At 33.3% G+C, this 23,239-nt stretch overlaps 1 protein-coding gene across 6 annotated transcripts in view; it reads left to right on the top strand.

The window, feature by feature from the left end:
* klar (klarsicht) overlaps positions 1–23,239 on the top strand; it is a 536,062-nt gene that overhangs the window by 256,603 nt on the left and 256,220 nt on the right. For all 6 annotated transcript variants that reach the window (XM_088258608.1, XM_088258606.1, XM_088258605.1 and 3 more), the window contains 7 exons: positions 5,244–5,326; positions 12,063–12,979; positions 13,538–13,679; positions 14,217–14,385; positions 15,718–15,915; positions 18,390–18,585; positions 21,084–21,214. In XM_088258608.1, coding sequence (XP_088114734.1) covers positions 12,964–12,979; positions 13,538–13,679; positions 14,217–14,385; positions 15,718–15,915; positions 18,390–18,585; positions 21,084–21,214 — 852 coding nt within the window. In that variant the 5' untranslated portion in view covers positions 5,244–5,326; positions 12,063–12,963. The remainder of the gene's footprint in view (positions 1–5,243; positions 5,327–12,062; positions 12,980–13,537; positions 13,680–14,216; positions 14,386–15,717; positions 15,916–18,389; positions 18,586–21,083; positions 21,215–23,239) is intronic.

Here is a 23,239-nt window from a genome sequence, read left to right on the forward strand (position 1 = left end):
CAAATCAGAATTCGCAAGGCCACGCTCAGGGCTTGACGTGTCATTACATCCGATTTTTTTAAAAGAATGTATTGTATATTGGATATTTTTCGTTTTTTTATAGAAAATTTATTTTAAAAAAAATTATGATTTATTTTTCTAATTCCTTGCCTTTTAATAACTCTTTTTTAAACCATATAATCATTTCGAAGCAGAACTTATTTTTTCAATACAAAATCATTTGTGTTAAATGTTACCTGGATTGGCCTTAAGAAATCGTATTATCACATTTAATTGTATACAAAGATAATGATTTAAAGTTTTAGAAGAGGATATTATAAAAATGCTATAAAATTAAACATTTTAATAATGTAAGCAGTTATGCCTTCATCGAGAGATATATGAAAAACTTTACATTATCTTTTTTTATGTACTCATTGTTACAATTTTATCTGTGTATTTTGGTCTCGTGATGTTTTATTACCTTCCTAAATTATGTAACATTTATTTAAATTGAGCATTTTATTTGCATGGCATCATGATATTATGTGGGAAATAAAATATTCACAAAACCTCTATAATTTAGCTTTTTTAATGTCGTCTGGCGAGGCTGTTTAAATTTATTATCTTCTCGTTTTGTGTGTACGATTATTCCGTCGCGATTTACTGTGGCTTGTTGCATTTTTGTGGAAAATTTTTCAACTCAAGAGATGCCTAATATGAGTAAAGTTTGTTTCACGTTTAATGGAAATATTTTAAAAACATGAATACTTCTTTATTTTTACTTTTTTGTTTTGAATCACAAGATCTGGGCAAATAATTGAATGTATGTATATATGTATATATAAATATATATATATATATATATATATATATATATATATATATATATATATATATATATATATATATATATATATATATATATATATATATATATATATATATATATATATATATATATATATATATATATATATATATATATATATATATATATATATATATATATATATATATATATATATATATATATATATATATATATATATATATATATATATATATATATATATATATATATATATACATATATATATATATATATATATATATATATATATATATATATATATATATATATATATATATATATATATATATTCCATTTTTTACAAAGACCGGTATGTCGTCATTGTTCGGCATATAAGGACGTCACTCATATAATGTGACACGACGTGATTATACTTGGAATCGACTCGTCCTTATATAGACCGTTTCATTTGCATAAGATTCCAATTTGATCATTCAATGACATCATTGGGCAGCTAAGTGTGCATCACTTCATTATAATTTAAATGTGGTGCTTACAAAAAAACTCAGCTGGAAAAAAGCTATTTTATTTATAGCAAACCTTAAAATCTATACCTTACTTAGATCACCATAAGAGCATTTCAGTGCTTACGACCTGGCATTTGGCTGGCTTAAGTGATAACTTTAAACACTTCTGGGACGTACACCATTCTGCCCATTATTGAACATCCATCGGTTGTAACCCCTGGAATGTTAAGACTTTCATCTTATTTTGTATAAAAATAATAGATGCTTCGTGCCAGTTAAGATATATTATATTATTTAATACATTGATACAAATACACCCGGGTCTCTTTGTGCGATAGATGCATTCCACGGGGAGTCGCATAAAAAATCGCATAAAAAAATACTTGGACTACATACAAAACTGGGGGATGGGTTCCATTATTTTTAAAACCCACATAACTTTAAGTCAAAATGATAGAATGTACCAAAAATCATAAAAATAAAATCATAAAAATATAAACAGAAGAGTTTTTTTCCTTATTAAAGTATTTACATATCGCTCACTCCTTTCAAGAACGTCATAAATCAAAAAACTTGATTTTTCAGGAGAACGTTTTGAAAGTTAAAAGATATAATGCAATGTATTAATAAATATCAAGCCACTTATTAAACTTTTTACTGCGCAACAGATCTTTTGAGGTAAAACCTGAAGGTTTTTTTTCCATTTGAAAAATATTTAGTTTATTTAAAAAATTAATTAAACAATACGTTTTCTTCAAAATGCAAAAACATCACTTTCTGCCCTGTAGCGGGTAAATATTAAGTTAAAAATATGCCACTTTTGCTGGGATGTAGTACATTTTCTGGGCATTCCGAAAACATGCACAACTGAAAATTGACGATTTTTGATTTATGACGTTCTTGAAAGGAGTGAGCGATATGGGAAATCGTTTTTAAGATAAATCTTCAATCCAAAGTGCTTTTTCTGTTTTTTTCCAATAAAGCATCTCTTGAATACCATGTATGATTTGAACTTAACTTTGTGCCAGTGACACAATCACACTTTAACGGTTGTAACCTGCGCTAGTTTTAATTTTAGATTTTTTTATGCGAATTCGCATAAAAAAATACTTGAACTACATACAAAAATAAGCGATAGGTTCCATTACATTTGAAAATCGCATAACTCCAAAAAGTTCCGCATAAAAACAGACCCAAGTGTATATCGTCCGTAAGATGAATAATCCAGTGTGATGGTAGTCTGTAGAATAAATAATACAAATTTGTTATTTAACATTTTTTCATGATTCATTTTAAGAATTATGTTACTAATAATAATTAACTGCATAATTACTCTGGCAAAATATGGAATGAAGGTTGTTGTTATGTGAGTATTACGTAAAATACAAGTGTAATTACTTATTTGGCAATTCAATTTATGTATTTTACATCGCTCCATTGCTAAATAGGAAATCTTTACAAACAAAATAAAACTAATTCATCTGGAGTTGGCATTTTACATAATTATTTCAATTTTGCAAGTCTGTAATTCTTTCTGAAAACTTAAATACTAACCGGGACTAAGGATTCTCGGTTTTCGAAATTAGTATTTATATAGATTGGCAGTGACAGGGACATAGAAAGTTATTCAATATAAATTCACAGTAAAATCGGGATTCAATTTTGTTTCATATTTTCTTTTAATTTTCGCTACATAGTTCATAAAAAAATGCCAGGAAGCCTAGATGCTTCTGTATCAGATCTGGGAATGTAGTAGGGAACTTTCAATGACACGACTTTGATGTAAGCCCTGGAATGGTCAGACTTCCATCTTCTTTCGTATAAAAACTATAGATGCATTATCTCAATTGAGACACTTGTAATATACCTGTATATTTATATATCCATTGTTTGATAAAAAAAAAACATTTTTCCAAATATTAATTACATCAACATTATCTCCAAACCATCTCAACACACCTTTCTTAATTTTATCGATAATGCTTTTCTCAGTTTTGCATTCCTTCCTTATTTCACCATTCTAACATCTGTCATACATCGTTTTGCAGCACGTTCGTCTGAGAGATCGCATTTCGACTGCATTCATCCTTCTTTTGCCAACTCTATGCTTCACTTCCATACGTTCATTTTTATTGTTGTTTTATTATTTATTTAGGACCCCCGCTGGCACAGCCTCGTTCCAAATACCCTTCACATATCGCTCACTCCTTTCAATAACATCATATATCAAAAAACTTGATTTTTCAGGACATCTAAAAATATAATGAAATGTATTAAATGAAATAATGAAATGTATCAAGCCACTTATTGAACTTTTTACTTGTGCAACAGATCTTTTCAGGTAACCTGAAGGTTTTTTCTCCATTTGAAAAATATTTAGTAAAAGTATTTTAAAAAATAATCAGACAATACCTTTTCTTCAAAATGCAAGAATAACACTTTCTGCTCTGTAGCGGGTAAATATTGAGTCATAAATATGCCTCTTTTGCTGGGATTTAGTAGATTTTCTGGGCATTCCAAAAACATGCACAACTGAAAATTGACGATTCTTGATATATGACGTTGTTGAAAGTAGTGAGTGATATTTTCGCCTATTTCGTACGAAATTATAGTGCGGTTTAATCAATTTCAGTATCGCGATTGCTGGGTTCACACAGCCCATGATTTAGACATTAAGATCATCATCTTCGCGGCGTCTAAACGGCTCAGCTTAGCTTCGTGCGGCCGATCCACTTTCTTTTCTAAAAATGCGTTTATTTTCCCGACGAAAGTGAATGGGAACGATTGATTGACAGAGATGAAAGGAAAACAAATTGACGAAGGGAAGAATGAGATTGATGGATCTTCAAAAGAAACAATGAGGTATCTGATCGATCCAATCTGGAAAATAAAATATAAAACGCTTGTGGTTTAATGTTTTATTAATTGGTAATGAATAATTTCTCTTCGATACGATATCGTTTAGTATTATTGTGTATAATTAATAATTTCTCATTTTCACATTGCTAGATTTAATCTGCGTTTGTTAGAAATCTTTTTTTGTTATTCTGTTTTTACATTTCCAGACAATTTATTGCTGTCAATGGATCTCAGAATAATATCATGATTACATTGTTAAATATTTTATTCTTAGAATACTAGAGCAAGCAGTTTATTATTTGCCTATTGAATTTTCGATTTTTTTATCATTTTCCCCGTAAGTTTGTCAACATATGGACGCGAAATGCTAATCACTTCAATTAATTCTTTTTCATATTCTTTTTTGTCTTCAGTGCTGTTTTTTTATGCCTGCACTTTTAGTTCTTAATGATTATATTTGGAAGAAACTAAGCTTTTGACATGGAAATACGTGTGTGATCTTTAAATGAATTTATAGTTTCACTAATTGATTTGGCTTGTCACTTTGTGGTAATATCTAGACATTTTTTATTGACTTTGTAAATACCACTATTTCTTAAAATCTAATAATAAAAGCAAAATTACCAATATGACAAAGAATAAAGCCTTCCCTTATTGTCTATATTCCCACTGATAAATTGTTATTTAAAATACGTAACAGCTCTTTATTTTTATATAGAATGGCGTTACATATTGAGTTTAATACTTTTGCCAATTTCAATTTAAAGAAACATCTCTTTCTTACGTTAATCCTTCAACGTCCCAAGGACACATCTCCAAAATTTAGATTTGGCGACACATACGGTGTTTGAAATTTATCCGGAACGCATCGAGACACGTGACACAATAGAAATGGTATTTACCAAGTAAAATGGAAAGTAAAAATGAATTTTACAACTTCATTTTCATTTTGAAATAAATTGTGCAAACGAATAAAAAAAATAAAGGTGAAAATTCTTTTGCGGAATTTTTCGACTAGAATGAATGAATGATTTTTTTAACAGTTTTTTATTTTATTTTTTCAGTCGCCTACGCTTCGGCGAGCGGCCGGAAGATGTCGTCTTGATCGCCGCCCCACCACTTTCGCTTGGCGCTCTCCATCCAAAAGGTAAACAATATAATACAAATATGCATATATCGCTCACTCCTTTCGAGAACGTCAAAAATAAAAAAAATCGTCAATTTTCAGTTGTGCATGTTTTCGGAATGCCCTAAAAATGTACTATATCCCAGCAAGAGCGGCATATTTTTAACATAATATTTACCCGCTACAGGGCAGAAAGTGTTGTTTTTGCATTTTGAAGAAAATGTAGTATTTCATAATTTTTTTATATACTATTTTTCAAATGGAGAAAAAACCTTCAGGTTTTACCTAAAAAGATCTATTGCACAGTAAAAAGTTCAATAAGTTGGCTTGATACTTATTTTTAATACAATGTATTATATTTTTAAACTTTAAAAATGATCTCCTGAAAAATCGAGTTTTTTGATTAATGACGTTCCTGAAAGGAGTGAGCGATATAAGTTTTCTCTTAGCAAATTTTAAACTCTTGTCTCCAGTTTTTTCACCTTTCTCCAATTCCAGATAGCTACTGCGTTGCCGCTTGAGTCAATAATGAAATCAATATATATATTTTCTTTAACACTTATTTTGGCAACACGCCTGCCTTGATATGTAGGCGAAAACCTGTCTCAAGGCAGACTGGTTAGAAATGCTGATATTACATATCGCTCACTCCTTTCAAGAACGTCATAAATCAAAAATCGACAATTTTCAGTTGTGCATGTTTTCGGAATGCCCAAAAAATGTACTACATCCCAGCAAAAGCGGCATATTTTCAACTTAATATTTACCCGCTACAGGGCAGAAAGTGTTGTTTTTCCATTTTGAAGAAAAGGTATGGTTTCATTATTTTTTTTAATATACTATTTTCAAATGGAGAAAAAACCTTCAGGTTTTACTTTAAAAGATCTATTGCATAGTTAAAAGTTCAATAAGTGTCATGATATTTATTTTTAATACATTGTGTTATATTTTTAAACTTTAAAAACGTTTTCCTTAAAAATCAAGTTTTTTTTATTTATGACGTTCTTGAAAGGAGTGAGCGATATGTACGCACGGACTTTGCAATCACGTAAGGCAAAACTCTTTGCAATATGTAAGTTTGCAGAACCCACATACGAGATATGTACGTACCTACTGAGAAAAATGCGAAAATACGTAGAGGAAGAAAGACTTTGAAACGAAGATTATTTGAGGACAACCCAAGTAATCATACTGTAGAGAAAATGGATCTTTATCAGACTTGAGGAATATCTAATTTAACATACTCAACCTATAAAGGATTGTATTAGACTCGCTTTGTGTTTATAACAGCCGATATAATTAATATTTTCATTCATCATTTTCTTTTGGAAAATTCGCTATGCTGTTATTAATTATGCTGTTGATATCATAAATCAACTATCTACAATTACGAAAATGCGTATAATATAGTTGAACTACGTTATCTAACGAATAATCAATAATTACCGGATTTTTTGTCCGTTATATTTGACATTCGTTAAATAGAAGTGCCATTTTATTACTGTATTGTTAGTACTTGTTTGTTTATTGTCCTGACATCTCTTCCAGGTACTGTGCTCCTGGTCAATAGATCAAGCATACTTGATGAATAATTTGGGAAATTTAACACGTCACAATCTTTATTCAGAGTATTCAGAGTACTGTCGGCTGTCCAAACTCAAAACACAGAAAGGGACATTTTTTTGTAGTACATGTTTTTTAGTAGAATCTACTTAGTCCAAAAATGCAAAAAATCGTCCTACAAAAAATGTCCCATACTGTGTTTTGAGTTGGGACAGCCCTGTCCTTCGAACTAATTATGCGCGGAGTTCATTATTTATGTTTTGAATGGCTACTGAGTACAACTCATGTTTTAGCCAAGTTGACATTTTCAATTGCGGAAAATCTGTGTTGAAAAGTCGAATGGTGAGCATATTGTCCTCTCAGGATCTTTAAAAACTATGCTTCTCAGCATTGTATGTCCCTACTAGAATCAACATCACACACACACACACACACACACGCACGCACGCACGCACGCACGCACGCACGCACGCACGCACGCACGCACGCACGCACGCACGCACGCACGCACGCACGCACGCACGCACGCACGCACGCACGCACGCACGCACGCACGCACGCACGCACGCACGCACGCACGCACGCACGCACGCACGCACGCACGCACGCACGCACGCACGCACGCACGCACGCACGCACGCACGCACGCACGCACGCACGCACGCACGCACGCACGCACGCACGCACGCACGCACGCACGCACGCACGCACGCACGCACGCATGCACGCACACACACACACACACACACATTCATTCATTTGCTAGATCTACACTAAATGTTTTGTACTAATCTTTATGTTTCTGTGGTTAACTATAATTGGCTTGTTTAATGTATATCTTTTAATTGTTTTGTTTTACATATGTTGCTGTTGTTAACCCAAATAAAATAAAATAAATAAAAATAATTAATAAAAATACGGTGACAATATTGTTTGTATTTTTACATACTTGTGGAAGGTGTTGAATATGTTGATAACAGGGATATTATAAACTATATCTACTTCTTTTTGCTTCATATGGAGATGATCTAAACAGCGCCTCAGTGCTACAGCGAAACCACTCTCTCAAGTTGTCAAGCCAGGATATACACCATCTTCCTATGCTGCGTTCACCTTCCACTTTGGAAGAAGAAGAAGATAAAGACAAACCTGGCGTGTAAACTAAGATGTTCTCTCGTTTTATGGGATCAACGCCCTGCTTTTTGCCGTAGCGGCCGAAGAATCGGCCATTTGAGAATAAATTTACGACCCTTGGACTTCTGTTGTTACATTTATTACATCAAATTGCTCGAGTTCTTTGCTAAACGCTTTGTCTTCTCTCTGTTTACTTATTGACTTGCCATCGCGAAGGTTTATGGCTTGTAATAACGAAAAGATTAACGCTCGGCTCGTAAATAACTCCGCAAATCATGACCGGCTGAGTAGGCAGAGTAGTTAATTCTATTGAGTGTTCCGTTTTAGAGATCGCGTTAGCTTCATTGGAGCGGAAAGCTCGTTAGCACTCCATTTTACAGCGATATTTCTAACCTTTTCTAAATTGTCATTTAATTTCCCCAGTTACCTCTACTCTGATTCGGAATTGAGACATCGCGCCCACAAAGCGATTATTTCGTCGATACGATTTTGTATTATACGATTTTGTTTTTAATTTTTTTATTTCTTAATTTTATTTTTTAACAAAACAATTAACAGAAAACCAATTACAGATCTTCACGTGGAGATATATGATTTATAAAAACATTTATTCGCAAACAAACACACTCACACACACATACGTATTTTGACTAACATCCTTAGTGCATGTCAGACATCGGCCTTTAGTGCATGTTGTTCTACAATTCTTAGTGCATGTTGTCGTGTCAAAAAATATTTTTATAATTTTTTTGAACTCCTTACCTTTCAATAACTCTTCTTTTTTTAACCACATGTTTATTTCGAAGAAAAACTATTTTTTTCAATACAAAACCGGCGTTTTAAGCAAAAAATTCAATCACGGTAAATAATACCTGAGTTAAAAGAAAATTAAGTTCCGGGCTATCGATTATCCCGCCTTAAGGCCCAGTATTCGTTAAGTCTCAACTTAATTTTCTCTAAACTTTTTTTTTAAACCCTTATCCGCACCCAATGGTGCATAGGGCACTGCATCATATAAACGCAGTGTTATCTTGATCGTTTACGCATGAAGGAAAGGTGATCAGCCCTCCGCTTCGGGTACCAGTCCAGGGTAATATTGAATAAATACAACAGTGAAAAACTTAATCTCTAAACTTAGTTGACATTTATCGTTATTGATGGTTTTTTTTAAACACCGTTCATATATGGAAAAAATCTTCGAAATGATTACCTATATGGTTTTGAAAAGAAAAAAATATTGAACTGTAAGGAGTTTAAAAAAAATATGTATAAAAATATTTTTTTCTAAATACGAGCATATTCTAAAAAAAAATATCCAATATTACATCATTTAAAAAAATCGGGCGAGGAAAGACACGTTACCCCTTTATTTATTACCTAACGTCCAAGTGACTCTGAAATCTAGCTACGGCTTAAGCAACCCCGCATATCATGACCCTACTCAGGCTTTAACTTTTAAAGTTTTTTAGCCTACTCGTGAGTGGATTTACTCTATATGTTTGAAGTTACTATAATTCAATGTAATTCATGAGTGAAAATTCTAGGCAAAAACACTCGCTCACGTTACCTCTTCGGCGGTTAGCCGGCGAATGAGTTCTGTCTTTGCGAATATCACCTTAATAATATGCTTTAATGGATATCTGAATGAGGGTTTTCCTTTAATTTATTCGTAATTATTTATCTAATTCGCGTCATTATTATTAGTGCTAGTTTCCACACGTTAGAAGTATCGAGTGCGTGCTACCCATTCATTTAGCTCTTCCTCTGGCATTGCAACATCCGTTCCGGATTTCGTATGATAAACATTCTCAAACGTAACCAGAATGTGTGTTCTGCCTTAGGCCAATTATTTGCTCTCGATTGGCAATAAATCCGCATTGCGCTCTTACAATATGCATATCAAAACTGCAACCTTGTTTTCGGTTCGTCTTAAAATGATTCGGTGTGCGCCGCGATGATTTGAGCGTGCGTTGAGTACCGCGGGAAAGAATGTGAATGTCGTAGTTTAACCCTTTCGTGGGCGGTGGGAAGATGTTTTCCCACCTAAGGAAATGGCACAAAAAAGTCATTTGGAAGCGGTATTTTCACTTGGATTATACTAATGTCAACTGCTGACATATTCTGGAATCTTTTCCAATCAAATATTTTACAGCTAACGGTCAGTTTTCGACAGTACATCGTTCGGAGTGGACATAGTCAGATTGACGAAAATTCGTAGTTTTTTTTTCCCAAAAAATCGTTTTATTCAGCGTTTAGTGCTTTCTAAGCTATATTCTATTATATGTCTATCACGGTATGTATTCATGTTTACATTAATTAATTAATATCTGAAAACACGCACGTCGTTCATTTATAATCAAGTGTCAAATTGGTGGGAAATTTATATCCCATGGAACTAAATGTGACCAAAATTATTAGTGTATATTTTTTTAAATTACGTTTTTTTTGTACTGTTTACTTTCATTATTATATTTAGATGACTAAAAAATTTAATGGAAAAATGTGGCACTTATAGACACTTAAAACGTACCAAATACTCGTATATTTGCAGCGGGTGCGAGGTGCCGCTTTGCGTGGACCCATGTTTCAAAAATTTCAATGGAAAAATATTAAAATATTCCGTCTTTTTTGTTTATTTAATGTTTACCTACTATAATTGTGTATATTCTATATTTTTTACGCATAATTAATATTTTTTTTAAATATGATGATTTTTCCGTGGGATATATGCTTCCCACCACGATTATCTTTTTACCACGAGTATTTTTTATTTTTTTTTTTACATTTATATTAAAAAATGGCTTGTTAATAATTACCTTTAAGTTATTTGAATTATTTATGAGGAATAAAATCTGCCCACCAAAGGGTTAAGGCGTATAATCAATAGGCCGCAACTTAATTTTCTATAAACCCGGGTAAAATTTAACGTCCTTGCATTTTTTTTGGTGAAAACATCGTTTTTGTATTGAAAAGTTTTTCTTCGAAATATAAATATGGTTTAGAAAAAAATGTTGAAATAGAGTTAAAAATATGATAATAAAATTACTCCTTAAATTCGAATATAATTTTTAAATATTCTATTTTTTTTAAAAAACGTCAGACTTCTCGCATAGCCAGTCGCGTACAGACTTTGTATATTTGAGAGTACGCCCTCAAGGGTCTTCTATCTCTTCAATTAGAATGAGGGCTCTCAAGAATACAAGACTTTGGTGGGGAAAACCTTTCAAAAACAGTTATAACTAAATATTTTATCAAGAATGTTTATTGATAGTTTTACATGAATGAAGATAAATATGGAAGTCTGAGCATTTACAGAGTTTACGACCAGTCAGGCAGACCAGGCTGGTTTGAGTAATCACTTTATACACATGTAATATTCTTTATCATTGACGACCACAATACTTGGATTTCGGTTATATTCAGATTCTATATTATTCCCCCTACAGATGAGAAATAAATTGATCACCCAAGCCAGCCAAACGCCAGCTTGTAAGGCTTGGGATGCTCAGACTTCCTTCTTTGTTCATAAAAAAAAAAACAAATGATGTTTCATCTCGAGTTGAGACACTTATAAGATTGATATCTCTCACTCCTTTCAAGAACGTCATAAATCAAAAATCGTCCATTTTCAGTTATGCATGTTTTCGGAATGCCCAGAAAATGTACTATATCCCAGCAAAAGCAGCATATTTTTAACATAATATTTACCCGCTACAGGGCAGAAAGTGTTGTTTTTGCATTTTGAATAAAAGGTACTGTTTAATTATTATTTTAAATATACTTTATATTTTTCAAATGCAGAAAAAACCTTCAGGTTTTACCTAAAAAGATCTGTTGCACAGTAAAAAGTTCAATAAGTGGCTTGGAACTTATTTTTAATACATTGTATGTATTATATTTTTAAGCTTTAAAAACGCTCTCCTGAAAAATCATGTTTTTTGATTTATGACGTTCTTGAAAGGAGTGAGCGATATGTCATCCGTAGAGTGAATAATCCAGTATCTCATTGAATAAATAATAATAAATAAATGTTTTATACTGTTTTCTTGTATTTTTTCAGAGCTACTGGCAGGCGAAGGGCCAAGAAGCAGCTTCGTCAATGTCCAGAGAGCCTCGCCGCCGTCAACCCGTCGGAGTCGGACTTAGCCGAAGAAGATCGAGCGCACCATGAAACCGCAGACACTTCACCCGCAACAAACATCGAACGCACCCAACCTATAAACGAACGACTTTCCTTCTCTGCCGATTTTAGCGATAGAAACGAAAACAGTTTTAGGATCGCAAACAAAACAAACCACGCGCACCACGCACCCTACCAGAGACATTCCTCCAGCTACTGCAGTAACTGCGGTGACTATGTCTCCCTTCTTCTAGACAACCCTTTTCTGTCACTTCCTAACTACTCGTTAGGACAGTTGGACAATCCTTGTATAGATCTTTCTCCGGAGAATAGTTCCGGCCCCATATCCTTCGACTCGGGGATAGAGCAGCCCTACAAAGACACGAGAACATCGAATTCTAGTCCAATCGCTTCATCACCGTTCAATTCTGCATCGAAACCTAGCTCACCTAAATTATCAATAGTCCAATACAAGTCATGGGAGAAACCTCCTGACGTAGATGATAGGCCCGATAAATCGAATAGTGTTAATTTAACCACAAGCCTCACGGCTAAACACACGAGTACTGTTGAAACTCAGACCGATTGGATTCCATACAGAGTTCTAGTCATTGAGAGGGATCAGGTTGTTCCGGCTAGGTCCATATTTGATCCTCCCAAGTTGTTGGAACGGTTTGACAGGAAGCTCACCGTTTTGAAAGTCTGGAAGAACTCGCGGAGAAATATCAAGGAGAAGAAATCATGGCTGAAATACTCTTCCGCTTCTTCGACGAATGCTGAAGAAGACCAGGAACGAGTATATCATTCTGATTCTGCACTCGACTCGAGATTAGAAATCATCATGCCTGTCGGAACTAGTGAGTATATTAATTAACCTTTTAATATCTTTTACCTTTGGTATAGGAAACCTGTTACAAAATCTTTATTTACACGAGACAGATTTTTTGTTGCTGTTAACCTGTAACAGTTTTTCTCTTTAAGTTTTATGCAATCATAGACAAGGTATCAAAAAAAATAAGAAAAATCTTGCAAATTTATTACTTAAAATCCCAAGGGCTTTATCTGACTACATACTCATGAGAGTGAGATGATCTTTAGAAAGAAAAACTAAAAACACATTTGTTTGCTAAATCATTTTCTCTATCTTCTTTTCCCTAATTCATTCAGTGAAGCGCCCTTGAGGTAGTTTTTCATGAAAACGGCGCCATATAAAGTATCCAAATTTATTATTTTCAAATCTTAAAATTGTTCTTGTCCATAGAAAACATAAACCATTGGGGCCAATTTTTTTTTTCATTTACATTTATGATTAGCATGCCTTACTCAAAATCCAAGAAGGGCCAGATTAGGAATTCCAACTAGACCAGATCGTAAGATTATTTTTGTTTGGTAGTAATGATTTATTACTTTTGCAGGTTTTGAGAATTCCTCAATGAAGAGCAGCTTCTCGCTGTCTTCACTGCAGGGAGCTGCTGGAGGCGGGGCTGGAGTTGGGAGCAGTCCCTTCAAAGCTCCTCCCAACCAAGAGCGGCCATACCATAGTCTAACAAAGAAACGGTAAGTTTATAATTTTTTATTTGTTATTTCTTCTTCTTCTTGTGTCATGTCAGGTCCCCATGACGTCGACTATCACTTGACAGTAATTGTCCTTGTCTTGGGCAGCTCTTTCAGTTGTAAAAAACACCCGACCTTAGTGTGTTCATACATTTGTTTTGGTGATCAATTCAAGTGCTACATTAGTTTTTAAAGGATCAGTGAAAGATTTTTATGCACTGTAAATATAAATATTAAGTATTAAATCATTTAAAGGTTCCTTGTGAAATAGCTTCCAGCAGATTCGCGTCAAATTGACTCATAATCTTCAATGAAGAATTACTTAATATAAATTCTATTGCCATTATTAATATCAACTCCAAAACTAGCTACAAACTCCCACACTGTGAGTGTATTTGTAACACATTATATTTATAGTATGGCATGTAAAACTATTAATCAAGGCCTTAAAAGTATCCCTTTTAAGATTATTTTGTCAAAACTTTATGCATTTGTGTATGCAAAGCATGATTAATATGTGTTTTAAATTCTAAATTTCAGCAAAGACCCAAACCGAGAACTTTGGCGAAGATCATGGGGTTCAACTCACAGCAATCAGAGCGGCCATTCTCTGTCTTCGGCCACCCTCGCTGCCAAGGATGACTTCTGGGCCGCTCTACAGCATAACTATAATTACATCATGGACAACCAACTGATTGACTCTTGCAAGGTCTGTTTATAAATTTTAATCATATCCCTTTATCATAAATCAATAAAATGCTCTTTCTTCTCTGGGTGTTCTTCCTGCAGAGGTTGACAGGTGACATGACATAATTGGGTAGATGCTCGCCTGCGAAACTGGCGTCTCAGGCTCTATTCCTGCCAAGAGTAAAATAAATTCAAGAAAGATTTATTTTCAATTGGTCTGGGTGTTTTTGATGTATTTTTCACATTTACCTTCCCTATTCTTACTATCCTACCTGCAGGCAAGCCTCTAAAAGTATAGGCTTTGTGGGTTATTCCTTTTAAAAAATGTTTAACTATCATCAGGGCTATTTGGGCTTTGGAGACTGCGGTCCATAACAGTCATGTGGTTCTCTTCCCATACCACTTTCTCTGTCTCTTCTGTCAGGAGTCCGTCTTCTTCTAAGTCTTCTCAAGATATCCTTGGATTGCTTGAAACATCACTACTGCACCAATTTGTGCACCTTGTACAGTTTGCACTGCCCTATGCACTGTTAGGGTGAAGAATGGTCAGAAGAAAAAGGAGAAACCGTTTTTTTATCTTTGTACAGTTTGTTCTAATTCTTGAATGTCTGATGTTTACTCTACTTTATAATGCCATGTCTTCCTCAGCTTCTATTGTACACACAACAACTTTTGATTTGTCAATGTATTTTCTCATTCTTTCCTTAGTTTTTCAATACCAATGCCCAAAGAATATTCGAATCTTAATTCTGAAATCCTTCCTCCGAGAGTCAAGAATTTCTTACTAGTAATGGAGAAGATTGTATGCTTGGACAGTTTCAATTTGTGGTAATGCAGACAAGTTTTTACATTATTTTTTGACATCTCAATATAGATGAAGCAGTCAAAAATAATGCAAGAAGAAAGTCAAAAAACAGTTTAAAAAAAGTGACTCCTGATTGTAGAAAATCCAGATTTGTTAAAAGTATTTGGACACTCAAAATATTAATAAATGGATTACATTTTCTAAAAATCTCCTAGGATAAAATGTATTTTTTAATCAACGTCATAGGTAGGTGACTAAAAATTTTCATTAATTGATTCAGCACTCACTTTATGGAAAAATCTATCCATTTTAAAAATTATAAACATGTGTCTCAATAGATTTTAAGAAATAGTGTTATTTACTAAGTAAAACTAAATTGAAACACATGTCACAATAGATTTTAAGAAATAGTGGTATTTTCTTAGTAAAATTTAATAAAAAATTACTAAAAATTTCCCTAAGTTGATGTCTTGGGCATACTAGGTGTATTTTTAAACACAGAACCCATGTGGACTGATCAATGTTTTTGTTTTGTTCAATGATTTCCAGGAAGCGAATGGAGAACTGAGTGCTGAAACTACGCCATCTGCCTCTCTGACGTTACCCAAGGAACTGCCGTCATCCAACAGCCAGTGGAGCTTGAGACAGCTGATAGCGGACTTCACAGATCTGTGCCAGTGGTTGACCAACATGCAGGAAGAGGTTTATGCCACACCAGAGAACCTGTCCAACCGACATCTAAGAGCTGTAAGACCACAACCCAATATGCTCTTCTTCTTCTTCTTGGTGTAGGCCTTGTGGCCTGTTTTTAAGAGGGATTAGCCTCCTGCGATATCGAATCCCAGCTGTCAAACCATCTCTTTGGTGATCTGCCCGGGTATCCCGACATGCACATCCCATTGTCTCCTTCGTTGCCTTCCCCACCTAATGACATATTTCTCTTATCCTAGTGTTCCTTTTTCTGGCTCATAGACTCTTGCCAGATATGCTTCTTAGAGTCTTCATTTCTGACACTCTTAGCGCGTTTTTTGTGACTGCAGTGTCCGCTCTGCATTAGGTATTCTCTATTATATCAAAATGCTTACTTAAAATCACTTCTCTATTAATTATTTTCAAACAAATCTGCTGATTTAGACAGTTCAAGCTAGTAATTAAAAAAATTAATTGGCGCTTTGCATTGTTCAACTTTTTAGTTACATAAATCAATATGATTCAAACACTCCAATTTTACACATGAAGTAAAAGTTTAGTTTATTAATTAAAATGACATTTAATTTCTTGATTTCTGTATTAATGTAGCATATATCTATCACCAACTATTATATGCTAATGTTCATTCCATCACAATAAAAAATAGATTTGCACATTCGAATCAGTATAAAGGTTGTCATGGTGTTTTTATTACCGCATTAGTTTTTGATGCCGGAGGACCCAGGTTTGATTCCAAGTCCTAATTCAAACTATATTTATGGGATTAATTCACTTTGATATTTATTTAATTTCACTCTACACTGGTACCTGAAGCGCTCAACTGATCACCTCACCTTCAAATAATTAATGATCAAGTTAACATTGTGTTCATCTGATTCAGTGCCCTTTGCACTGTTGGGTGTGGAGAAAGGTCAGAAGAAAAAGTAACAGTATCTAGAACATAAAAATCAGTATTGAGATCAAAAGCGCACAACACATAGAGCAAGATTTTTTTTTAAACGTTTATCCTGTAGATATATTTCTTTGAAACACCACATGTTTTTTGTGGAACAGAAATATTAATTCCTACTGGTCCAATGTCGAATCTCATTCTACATCGATTTTTTGCTCTTAGGTCCCATGTCGGATGTTATTCGACATTTTTTTCATCAAAAGTATTATTTATTTACATTCCAAGCTTACATTTTTGTCACTCGATCTATTACAACAGTATGTGGAGGAGAGGATAACAGATTTTCTTCCAATCGCAATGTATCTATCTGTCTACCTAGATTTTTTTTTAATTTTGGGGGACCGGAAAGGGTCAAGAATTTTTGGTATCCAGTTGAAAAAGACACTTACTGCTAACAAAATCTTGCACAAATACATTGCATACAAAGGATATCTTAGTATTTGGATATAACTTTTAAGCAAAATATTGACAAGAAAGATGTGTTTTAACCCAACCAATTTTTGCGTTTCATAAATCCATCAATTTTGTGGATTATCAATTGAAATACTGATATTTGGAGATAATCCAGATTGACAATAATTGGAGATAATCCAGATTTGTGAACTAGTATGTATTTGGATACACTCAAAATGTTGTGATACATAACAAACAATTACATAACAAACACATTATTTGTGAAATTACCAAAAAAGCGAATTATGTCCCAACACTGATGAAATCATGTTATGAAATTCACCAACAATGTTACTAGCACCAATATTACTAATAAAAACACCCACAATTACTTTTAAAAAAGTGTATTTCCAAAATACCAATCGAACTGTACAGACCAAGATGGGAAAACCTTTGAGTAAGCCTTTAAAAGCAGTATTTTTATAAGTGCATTTAGAAACAATGGTTTTGTTTTTCCAGAAAACCCATGTTTGCAATTATATCTCAATTGAAACCCTCTTGTATTTTTATCTTGGCTCAAATATAATACAGTGAAACCTCTTTCTATCGTTCCTCGAATAATCGTTTTCCCGGATGTGTCGTTTATTTCTTCTACGCCGAATTCATTTCATACAAAAATAGTACGCATCAATCGTTTCTATCCACCATTTTACCGCATTCATTGTTTGAATTGTGCTATATATTTGATATAATTTGTGTGTTTTTTTTACTTTTTTTTTAATTTTCTCAATTTTTGCGCAATATTTCAACGTGTGGGATATAGACTATCGAAAGCTTGTGTGATGGATATAGCAGAAGAGGTCGGAAGATCTTTGGGTTCTGTTCAACTTTGTATTTTTTTTAATAAATACATTTATTAACATCTAAAACTTGTATTCTTGAAATTTCCACCTACTAATGGTTATGTAGATTGGGAGGACGGTATCTTTACTCGATCGTATCTCATTGTGTATTGACTTCTTTATCCCGCATTCATGGTTTTCCCGCATTCGTAGTTTATTTCAATAGGTCCCTTTGAAAACGATAGATAGAGGTTTCACTGTACAAGCCTTATTATTTTGTTTACATTGTGGTCATCTTATAGACCTGTTTTATTTGTTACCAGGCAAGGATGGCAGAGCTGACAGCTCATGAATATAGGCGCAAAAGGTTCATGGAGCAGGCGGCTGGTGCTCTCGCTAGAGGAGGAGCCGCCGCCTGTGCGGAAGTGACCTGGAGAGCTCGGCACCTCGCCCTGAAGTGGGACAGCGTACAGCACGCCATGAGCCCTGAACACGTCAGCTCAAACCACACTGGATCCGGTAAGGACTGACATACACCGCAAGACAAAAAAGTCCTCAAAAAAAACTAAAATTGACATATAATTAATTATTCTTGATATTTAATTAGTTTTTTTTGTGTTGTTTGAAATATGTGATGACTACTCATTACTTCAAGGTTAAAATAAAAGATCTTATTCATGAATTGTACTTAGAAATTGCCATTTTATATCAGGTATCAGATCACCCGAACCTTAAAGACCCATAACGGTTCAGTTATGGTCGACTTAACTGAACATTTTTATATTTTGTATATCAAAAGTGTTGAAAACTTTGTGGTATGGTAGTAAAACACTTTCCTTAGCATCCATTGTTTACTTTGTAATACTTTAGTTTACACTTTATTTTTAATGACCTGACGATGGAATGATTTTCCAAAACCGGTAGTCACGAATAAGTGTTTTTAAAAGTGGTATTACACAAAGTAAACAATTGATGATAAGGAGAGTGGACATTATTAGTTTACCAACAGTTATTAGTTCATTTCAATTTAAATTTTACTTAGTAAAAATGTACAACTATTTATTAAAATTTATTTCGATATATTCCGCATCATTTTCAAACACCGTATAAACGGTGTTTGATTTCTTACTCGTATAAAAATATATATTAAATATATTGTTTAATGATGTGTGTGAATAATTACTTTACATTGACAATTATGTAGATTTTATTACAATATATCTGTTAAACTACTTATAAAGTATTTAAATATACACTAAGACCTCACTTTGCGTCGTAGATATGTTCCAAAATATCACAACGCAAAGTGAATTTCTATTCATATTATTTTTGACATTTCATCAAAGATGAAGAAGAATATGGAAGTCTGGGCATTTACGGGGCTTACGACCGTCATAGGCTGGTTTAAGTGATCACTTTACACACGTGTAACATTCACCAATTCTACCCATTATTGACAACCACACTACTCAAATTCTTGGAAGTTCTATATATATGAACCAATTTAGAAACTTTGTTCTTGAATCACTAGAACTTCACTAGAGACATCTATTGGTGAGATGTAAAGAAGCTTTTTTATTAAGCAGAAACTCTTATATTAGTATGTGAGATCCGAATCCCGGATTATAATCACACACATGAGAAACGCCAGAAAATACCATTTTCATTTTTATTATTAAGCTTATAATTTGACCAGATAATTTATTTACAACATTTTGAGTGTGTCCAAATACTTGTTCACATAATAACTCCTGTAATTGGAGATAATCCAGATTTTGTGAACAAGTATTTGGACACACTCAAAATGTTGTAAATAAATTATCTGGTCAAATTATAAGCTTAATAATAAAAATGAAAATGGTATTTTCTGGCGTTTCTCATGTGTGTGATTATAATCCGGGATTCGGATCTCACATACTAATATAAGAGTTTCTGCTTAATAAAAAAGCTTCTTTACATCTCACCAATAGATGTCTCTAGTGAAGTTCTAGTGATTCAAGAACAAAGTTTCTAAATTGGTTCATATATATAGAACTTCCAAGAATTTGAGTAGTGTGGTTGTCAATAATGGGTAGAATTGGTGAATGTTACACGTGTGTAAAGTGATCACTTAAACCAGCCTATGACGGTCGTAAGCCCCGTAAATGCCCAGACTTCCATATTCTTCTTCATCTTTGATGAAATGTCAAAAATAATATGAAAATAACTCCTGTAATTGGAGATAATCCAGATTTTGTGAACAAGTATTTGGACACACTCAAAATGTTGTGAATTTCTATTTTCCATTGGAAACCATATAAACATCAAAGATAGCGAAAATGAGTCTTAACTGAGTTAAGACGCAACTTTGAAAAAATGCAAAGTGAAACTACGTAAAGCGAGGTCTGAGTGTATATTATACTTCAATAGAGTCGTTTCCGTTTAAGCAAAAGTAAGTAAAAAGTAAAAAATATGTATACTTGGTTACCACCACTATTTCACGAAATACTAGTAATTACCAAGTAAAACGTAAATGAATAATGGAAAGATATAACTACAAAGTGACTGACGAATCAATTAATGAAGTTGTTAGTTCACTAATAATACTTCTGAGCTGGAACGGATTGTCTGAAAACGTGTTGCAAAACGTGTGACATTCTACTTACCATTCCTTTTTCCTCCTTAAGGGTTTTTTTATTATTTGTTAATTTCCCTGTTTCTCATAGAAAAATTAGACGTAATGAAGATCGTTTTAATGAACATATAAGCCTTTTACATCATAAGCAAGGCAAGAAACAACCGCAACTCAATAAAATTTGAAAAATAACTTTATTTGTAAACTCTTTGTTTACTCCTGGTCAACATTCAATTAGTTGCTTCATTCAAAACAATCGCACAAGTAAACAAAAAAATTGTCACGGTAAAATTTCCTGAATAAATGAAGGTTTAACCTTGCTGTATTGTTTCCAATTTCTTTCCTGGAGTTTTTCATCTCTTTGTCACCTGCAACAGATTGATGATAATCTTTATTTTCCTAGATGCTGACCATGAGATGAAATGCCTCCGTCGTTGGTTGCGTGAGATGGAAGGAAGACTTCCTCCCTTGAGCCTGACAGCTGCTGCAGGGTGGTCCAGATTACAGCTCAACCAGAAAGTTTTAGAACACGAGGTAAGCTCTTTATTTTATGAAAGCTTTTGTTCTCATCGGATAAAGTTTTGTGAATGTTTTTTATTGTTATCCTGCCAATTCTAATGCAGGCAACCTAAGGAAATGCCTTGGGAATATAACCTGGGACCTCCAGCATAATTTTGAAACCACGCTAATCTCTAAACTTTGAAGAAAAATTATAATAACAATATTTATAAACTGACGATAATTGAATACAGATTTATTTTTATACATACAATATTTGTGTTTAAAGTCCTACAACATTGATGTGAAGTCTTAAACCAATAATTGGTTGTATGAATGTACTTAGTAGTAGTTAAACTTTTTACATTTAATATTCCTACATTAAAGGAACTTTTATTTATTATGTCAAAATGCTTTATTATTTTTTTTTCCTAATTTGCAAACAAAATGTATTTTAATTATGTCATGATCTTGAAATGAACGCGAATCTTTCTTCTGACATCTATTGATTTCTTTAGTAAACTAAACGCGTGTTTTACGGTTGTGAACATGGCTATATTTGTAATGGGTAATTCATTCGGAAATTCGTCAATAGATGGTAGTCATGGTAGTATTATATTCGTTTTATTTCCATGATATCTTCTATTGTTACTAAATCACAAATAACCGCCATAATGATCATCAATATAGTAAAAAATATATATTTCTTTAATACGTAAAAAAAACTTTGTATTTCAAGCAGAATGCACTAAGCAATTGTGTCCAAATTTACGTTTTTGCTTATTTTAAATGACGTTTTGCATGCATTTCATGTTTTCTACTATGGCACGTCCAAATTGATATCCATGAAAAATTATGACCCGGCATACTAAAATTTTGGAAGAAACCATCACTTTAGAATCGAAATATCTCATAATTTATCTGATATACCTTATATATGGTTAATTTAATACATTTTCACACTTTTTAAAGTAAACCCAGATGGAGTTTGCCACTTGATAGACAAAGCCAATAATAATACTCTTTTTTTATAATCAACACCCGATCAAAATTTTTGTTTACAATAAGCCCCCACGTATTGTAATATATCCTTTTTTTTAAATTAATCCCTTTATCTGTTCCGTTTGGAACAGATTCCAAGAGAAGATATTACAAATCCTCCATTTCTTTTGAAGCGTCAAGCGTTGCATTCTTCGACTATGGTGTGGGTGTTTATAAATATATACATCCTCCTAAGATGTGGTTGGTAAATGTTTCCCGAAAGTTGTCTGTTCCACCGGATGGAAGTAAATGGCCCGAGGCAGACAGTGATTCGGTGATTAATTACTAACAAGCTTGAAAATTATGCAACTTTGGTGTGAGCATTCAACTTCTGTTGGCACCTTTCCCATATGGAAATGAAGCATTCCCAGTCGATTGAGTAAATCAAGACCCATTGTTTCTTGTCAAATTTATGAATTACAAATTTTCTTCATCCAGTTTTTGCACAATGTCAAATTTTCAAAAATATATTCCAAGTTTTTTTTAAAGGGATAACCCGCAAAACGTCAATTTTAGAAGCTTTTCTGCAGGTGGGATAGTAAGGATAGGGAAGGTAAATGTTAAAAATACTTTACAAACATCCAAACCAATTGAAAATCTATCTTTATTGAATTAATTTTTGCAATTGGCGGGAATCAAACACGCGATGCCAGTTTCACAGTCGAACATCTACCCAAATACCCTATGGCGTCTGTCTCTTCCTTAGGCAATATCTAACTCCTATTCAAACCCAAGTAGTGCATATGGCACTGCATCAGAATGATGTTAATTATTATAATGTCCAATTTATCAAGCGCCATTTTCATTAATTTTTTGAAAATTTTTAATAATATGATATATTATATGAAGGCAGAGAAATCAGTTCTGCAATGCAGATTTTTTGTTTAGGATTGAACATGTTTGATGAAATAGAGATGGCTTAAGTGGAAGAGGCTATTATTACATGGGAAAGGAAATAGAGGAGGAATAGTAAGTAGGAAATGGAGAAGGCAGCAAAAACATAATGGATTGCAGTTGTTC

Source organism: Brachycentrus maculatus, unplaced genomic scaffold, assembly GCF_059751285.1.
Source record: "Brachycentrus maculatus isolate JH-2025_06_01 unplaced genomic scaffold, ASM5975128v1 h1tg000099l, whole genome shotgun sequence".
In the NCBI taxonomy this organism is placed as follows: domain Eukaryota; kingdom Metazoa; phylum Arthropoda; class Insecta; order Trichoptera; family Brachycentridae; genus Brachycentrus; species Brachycentrus maculatus.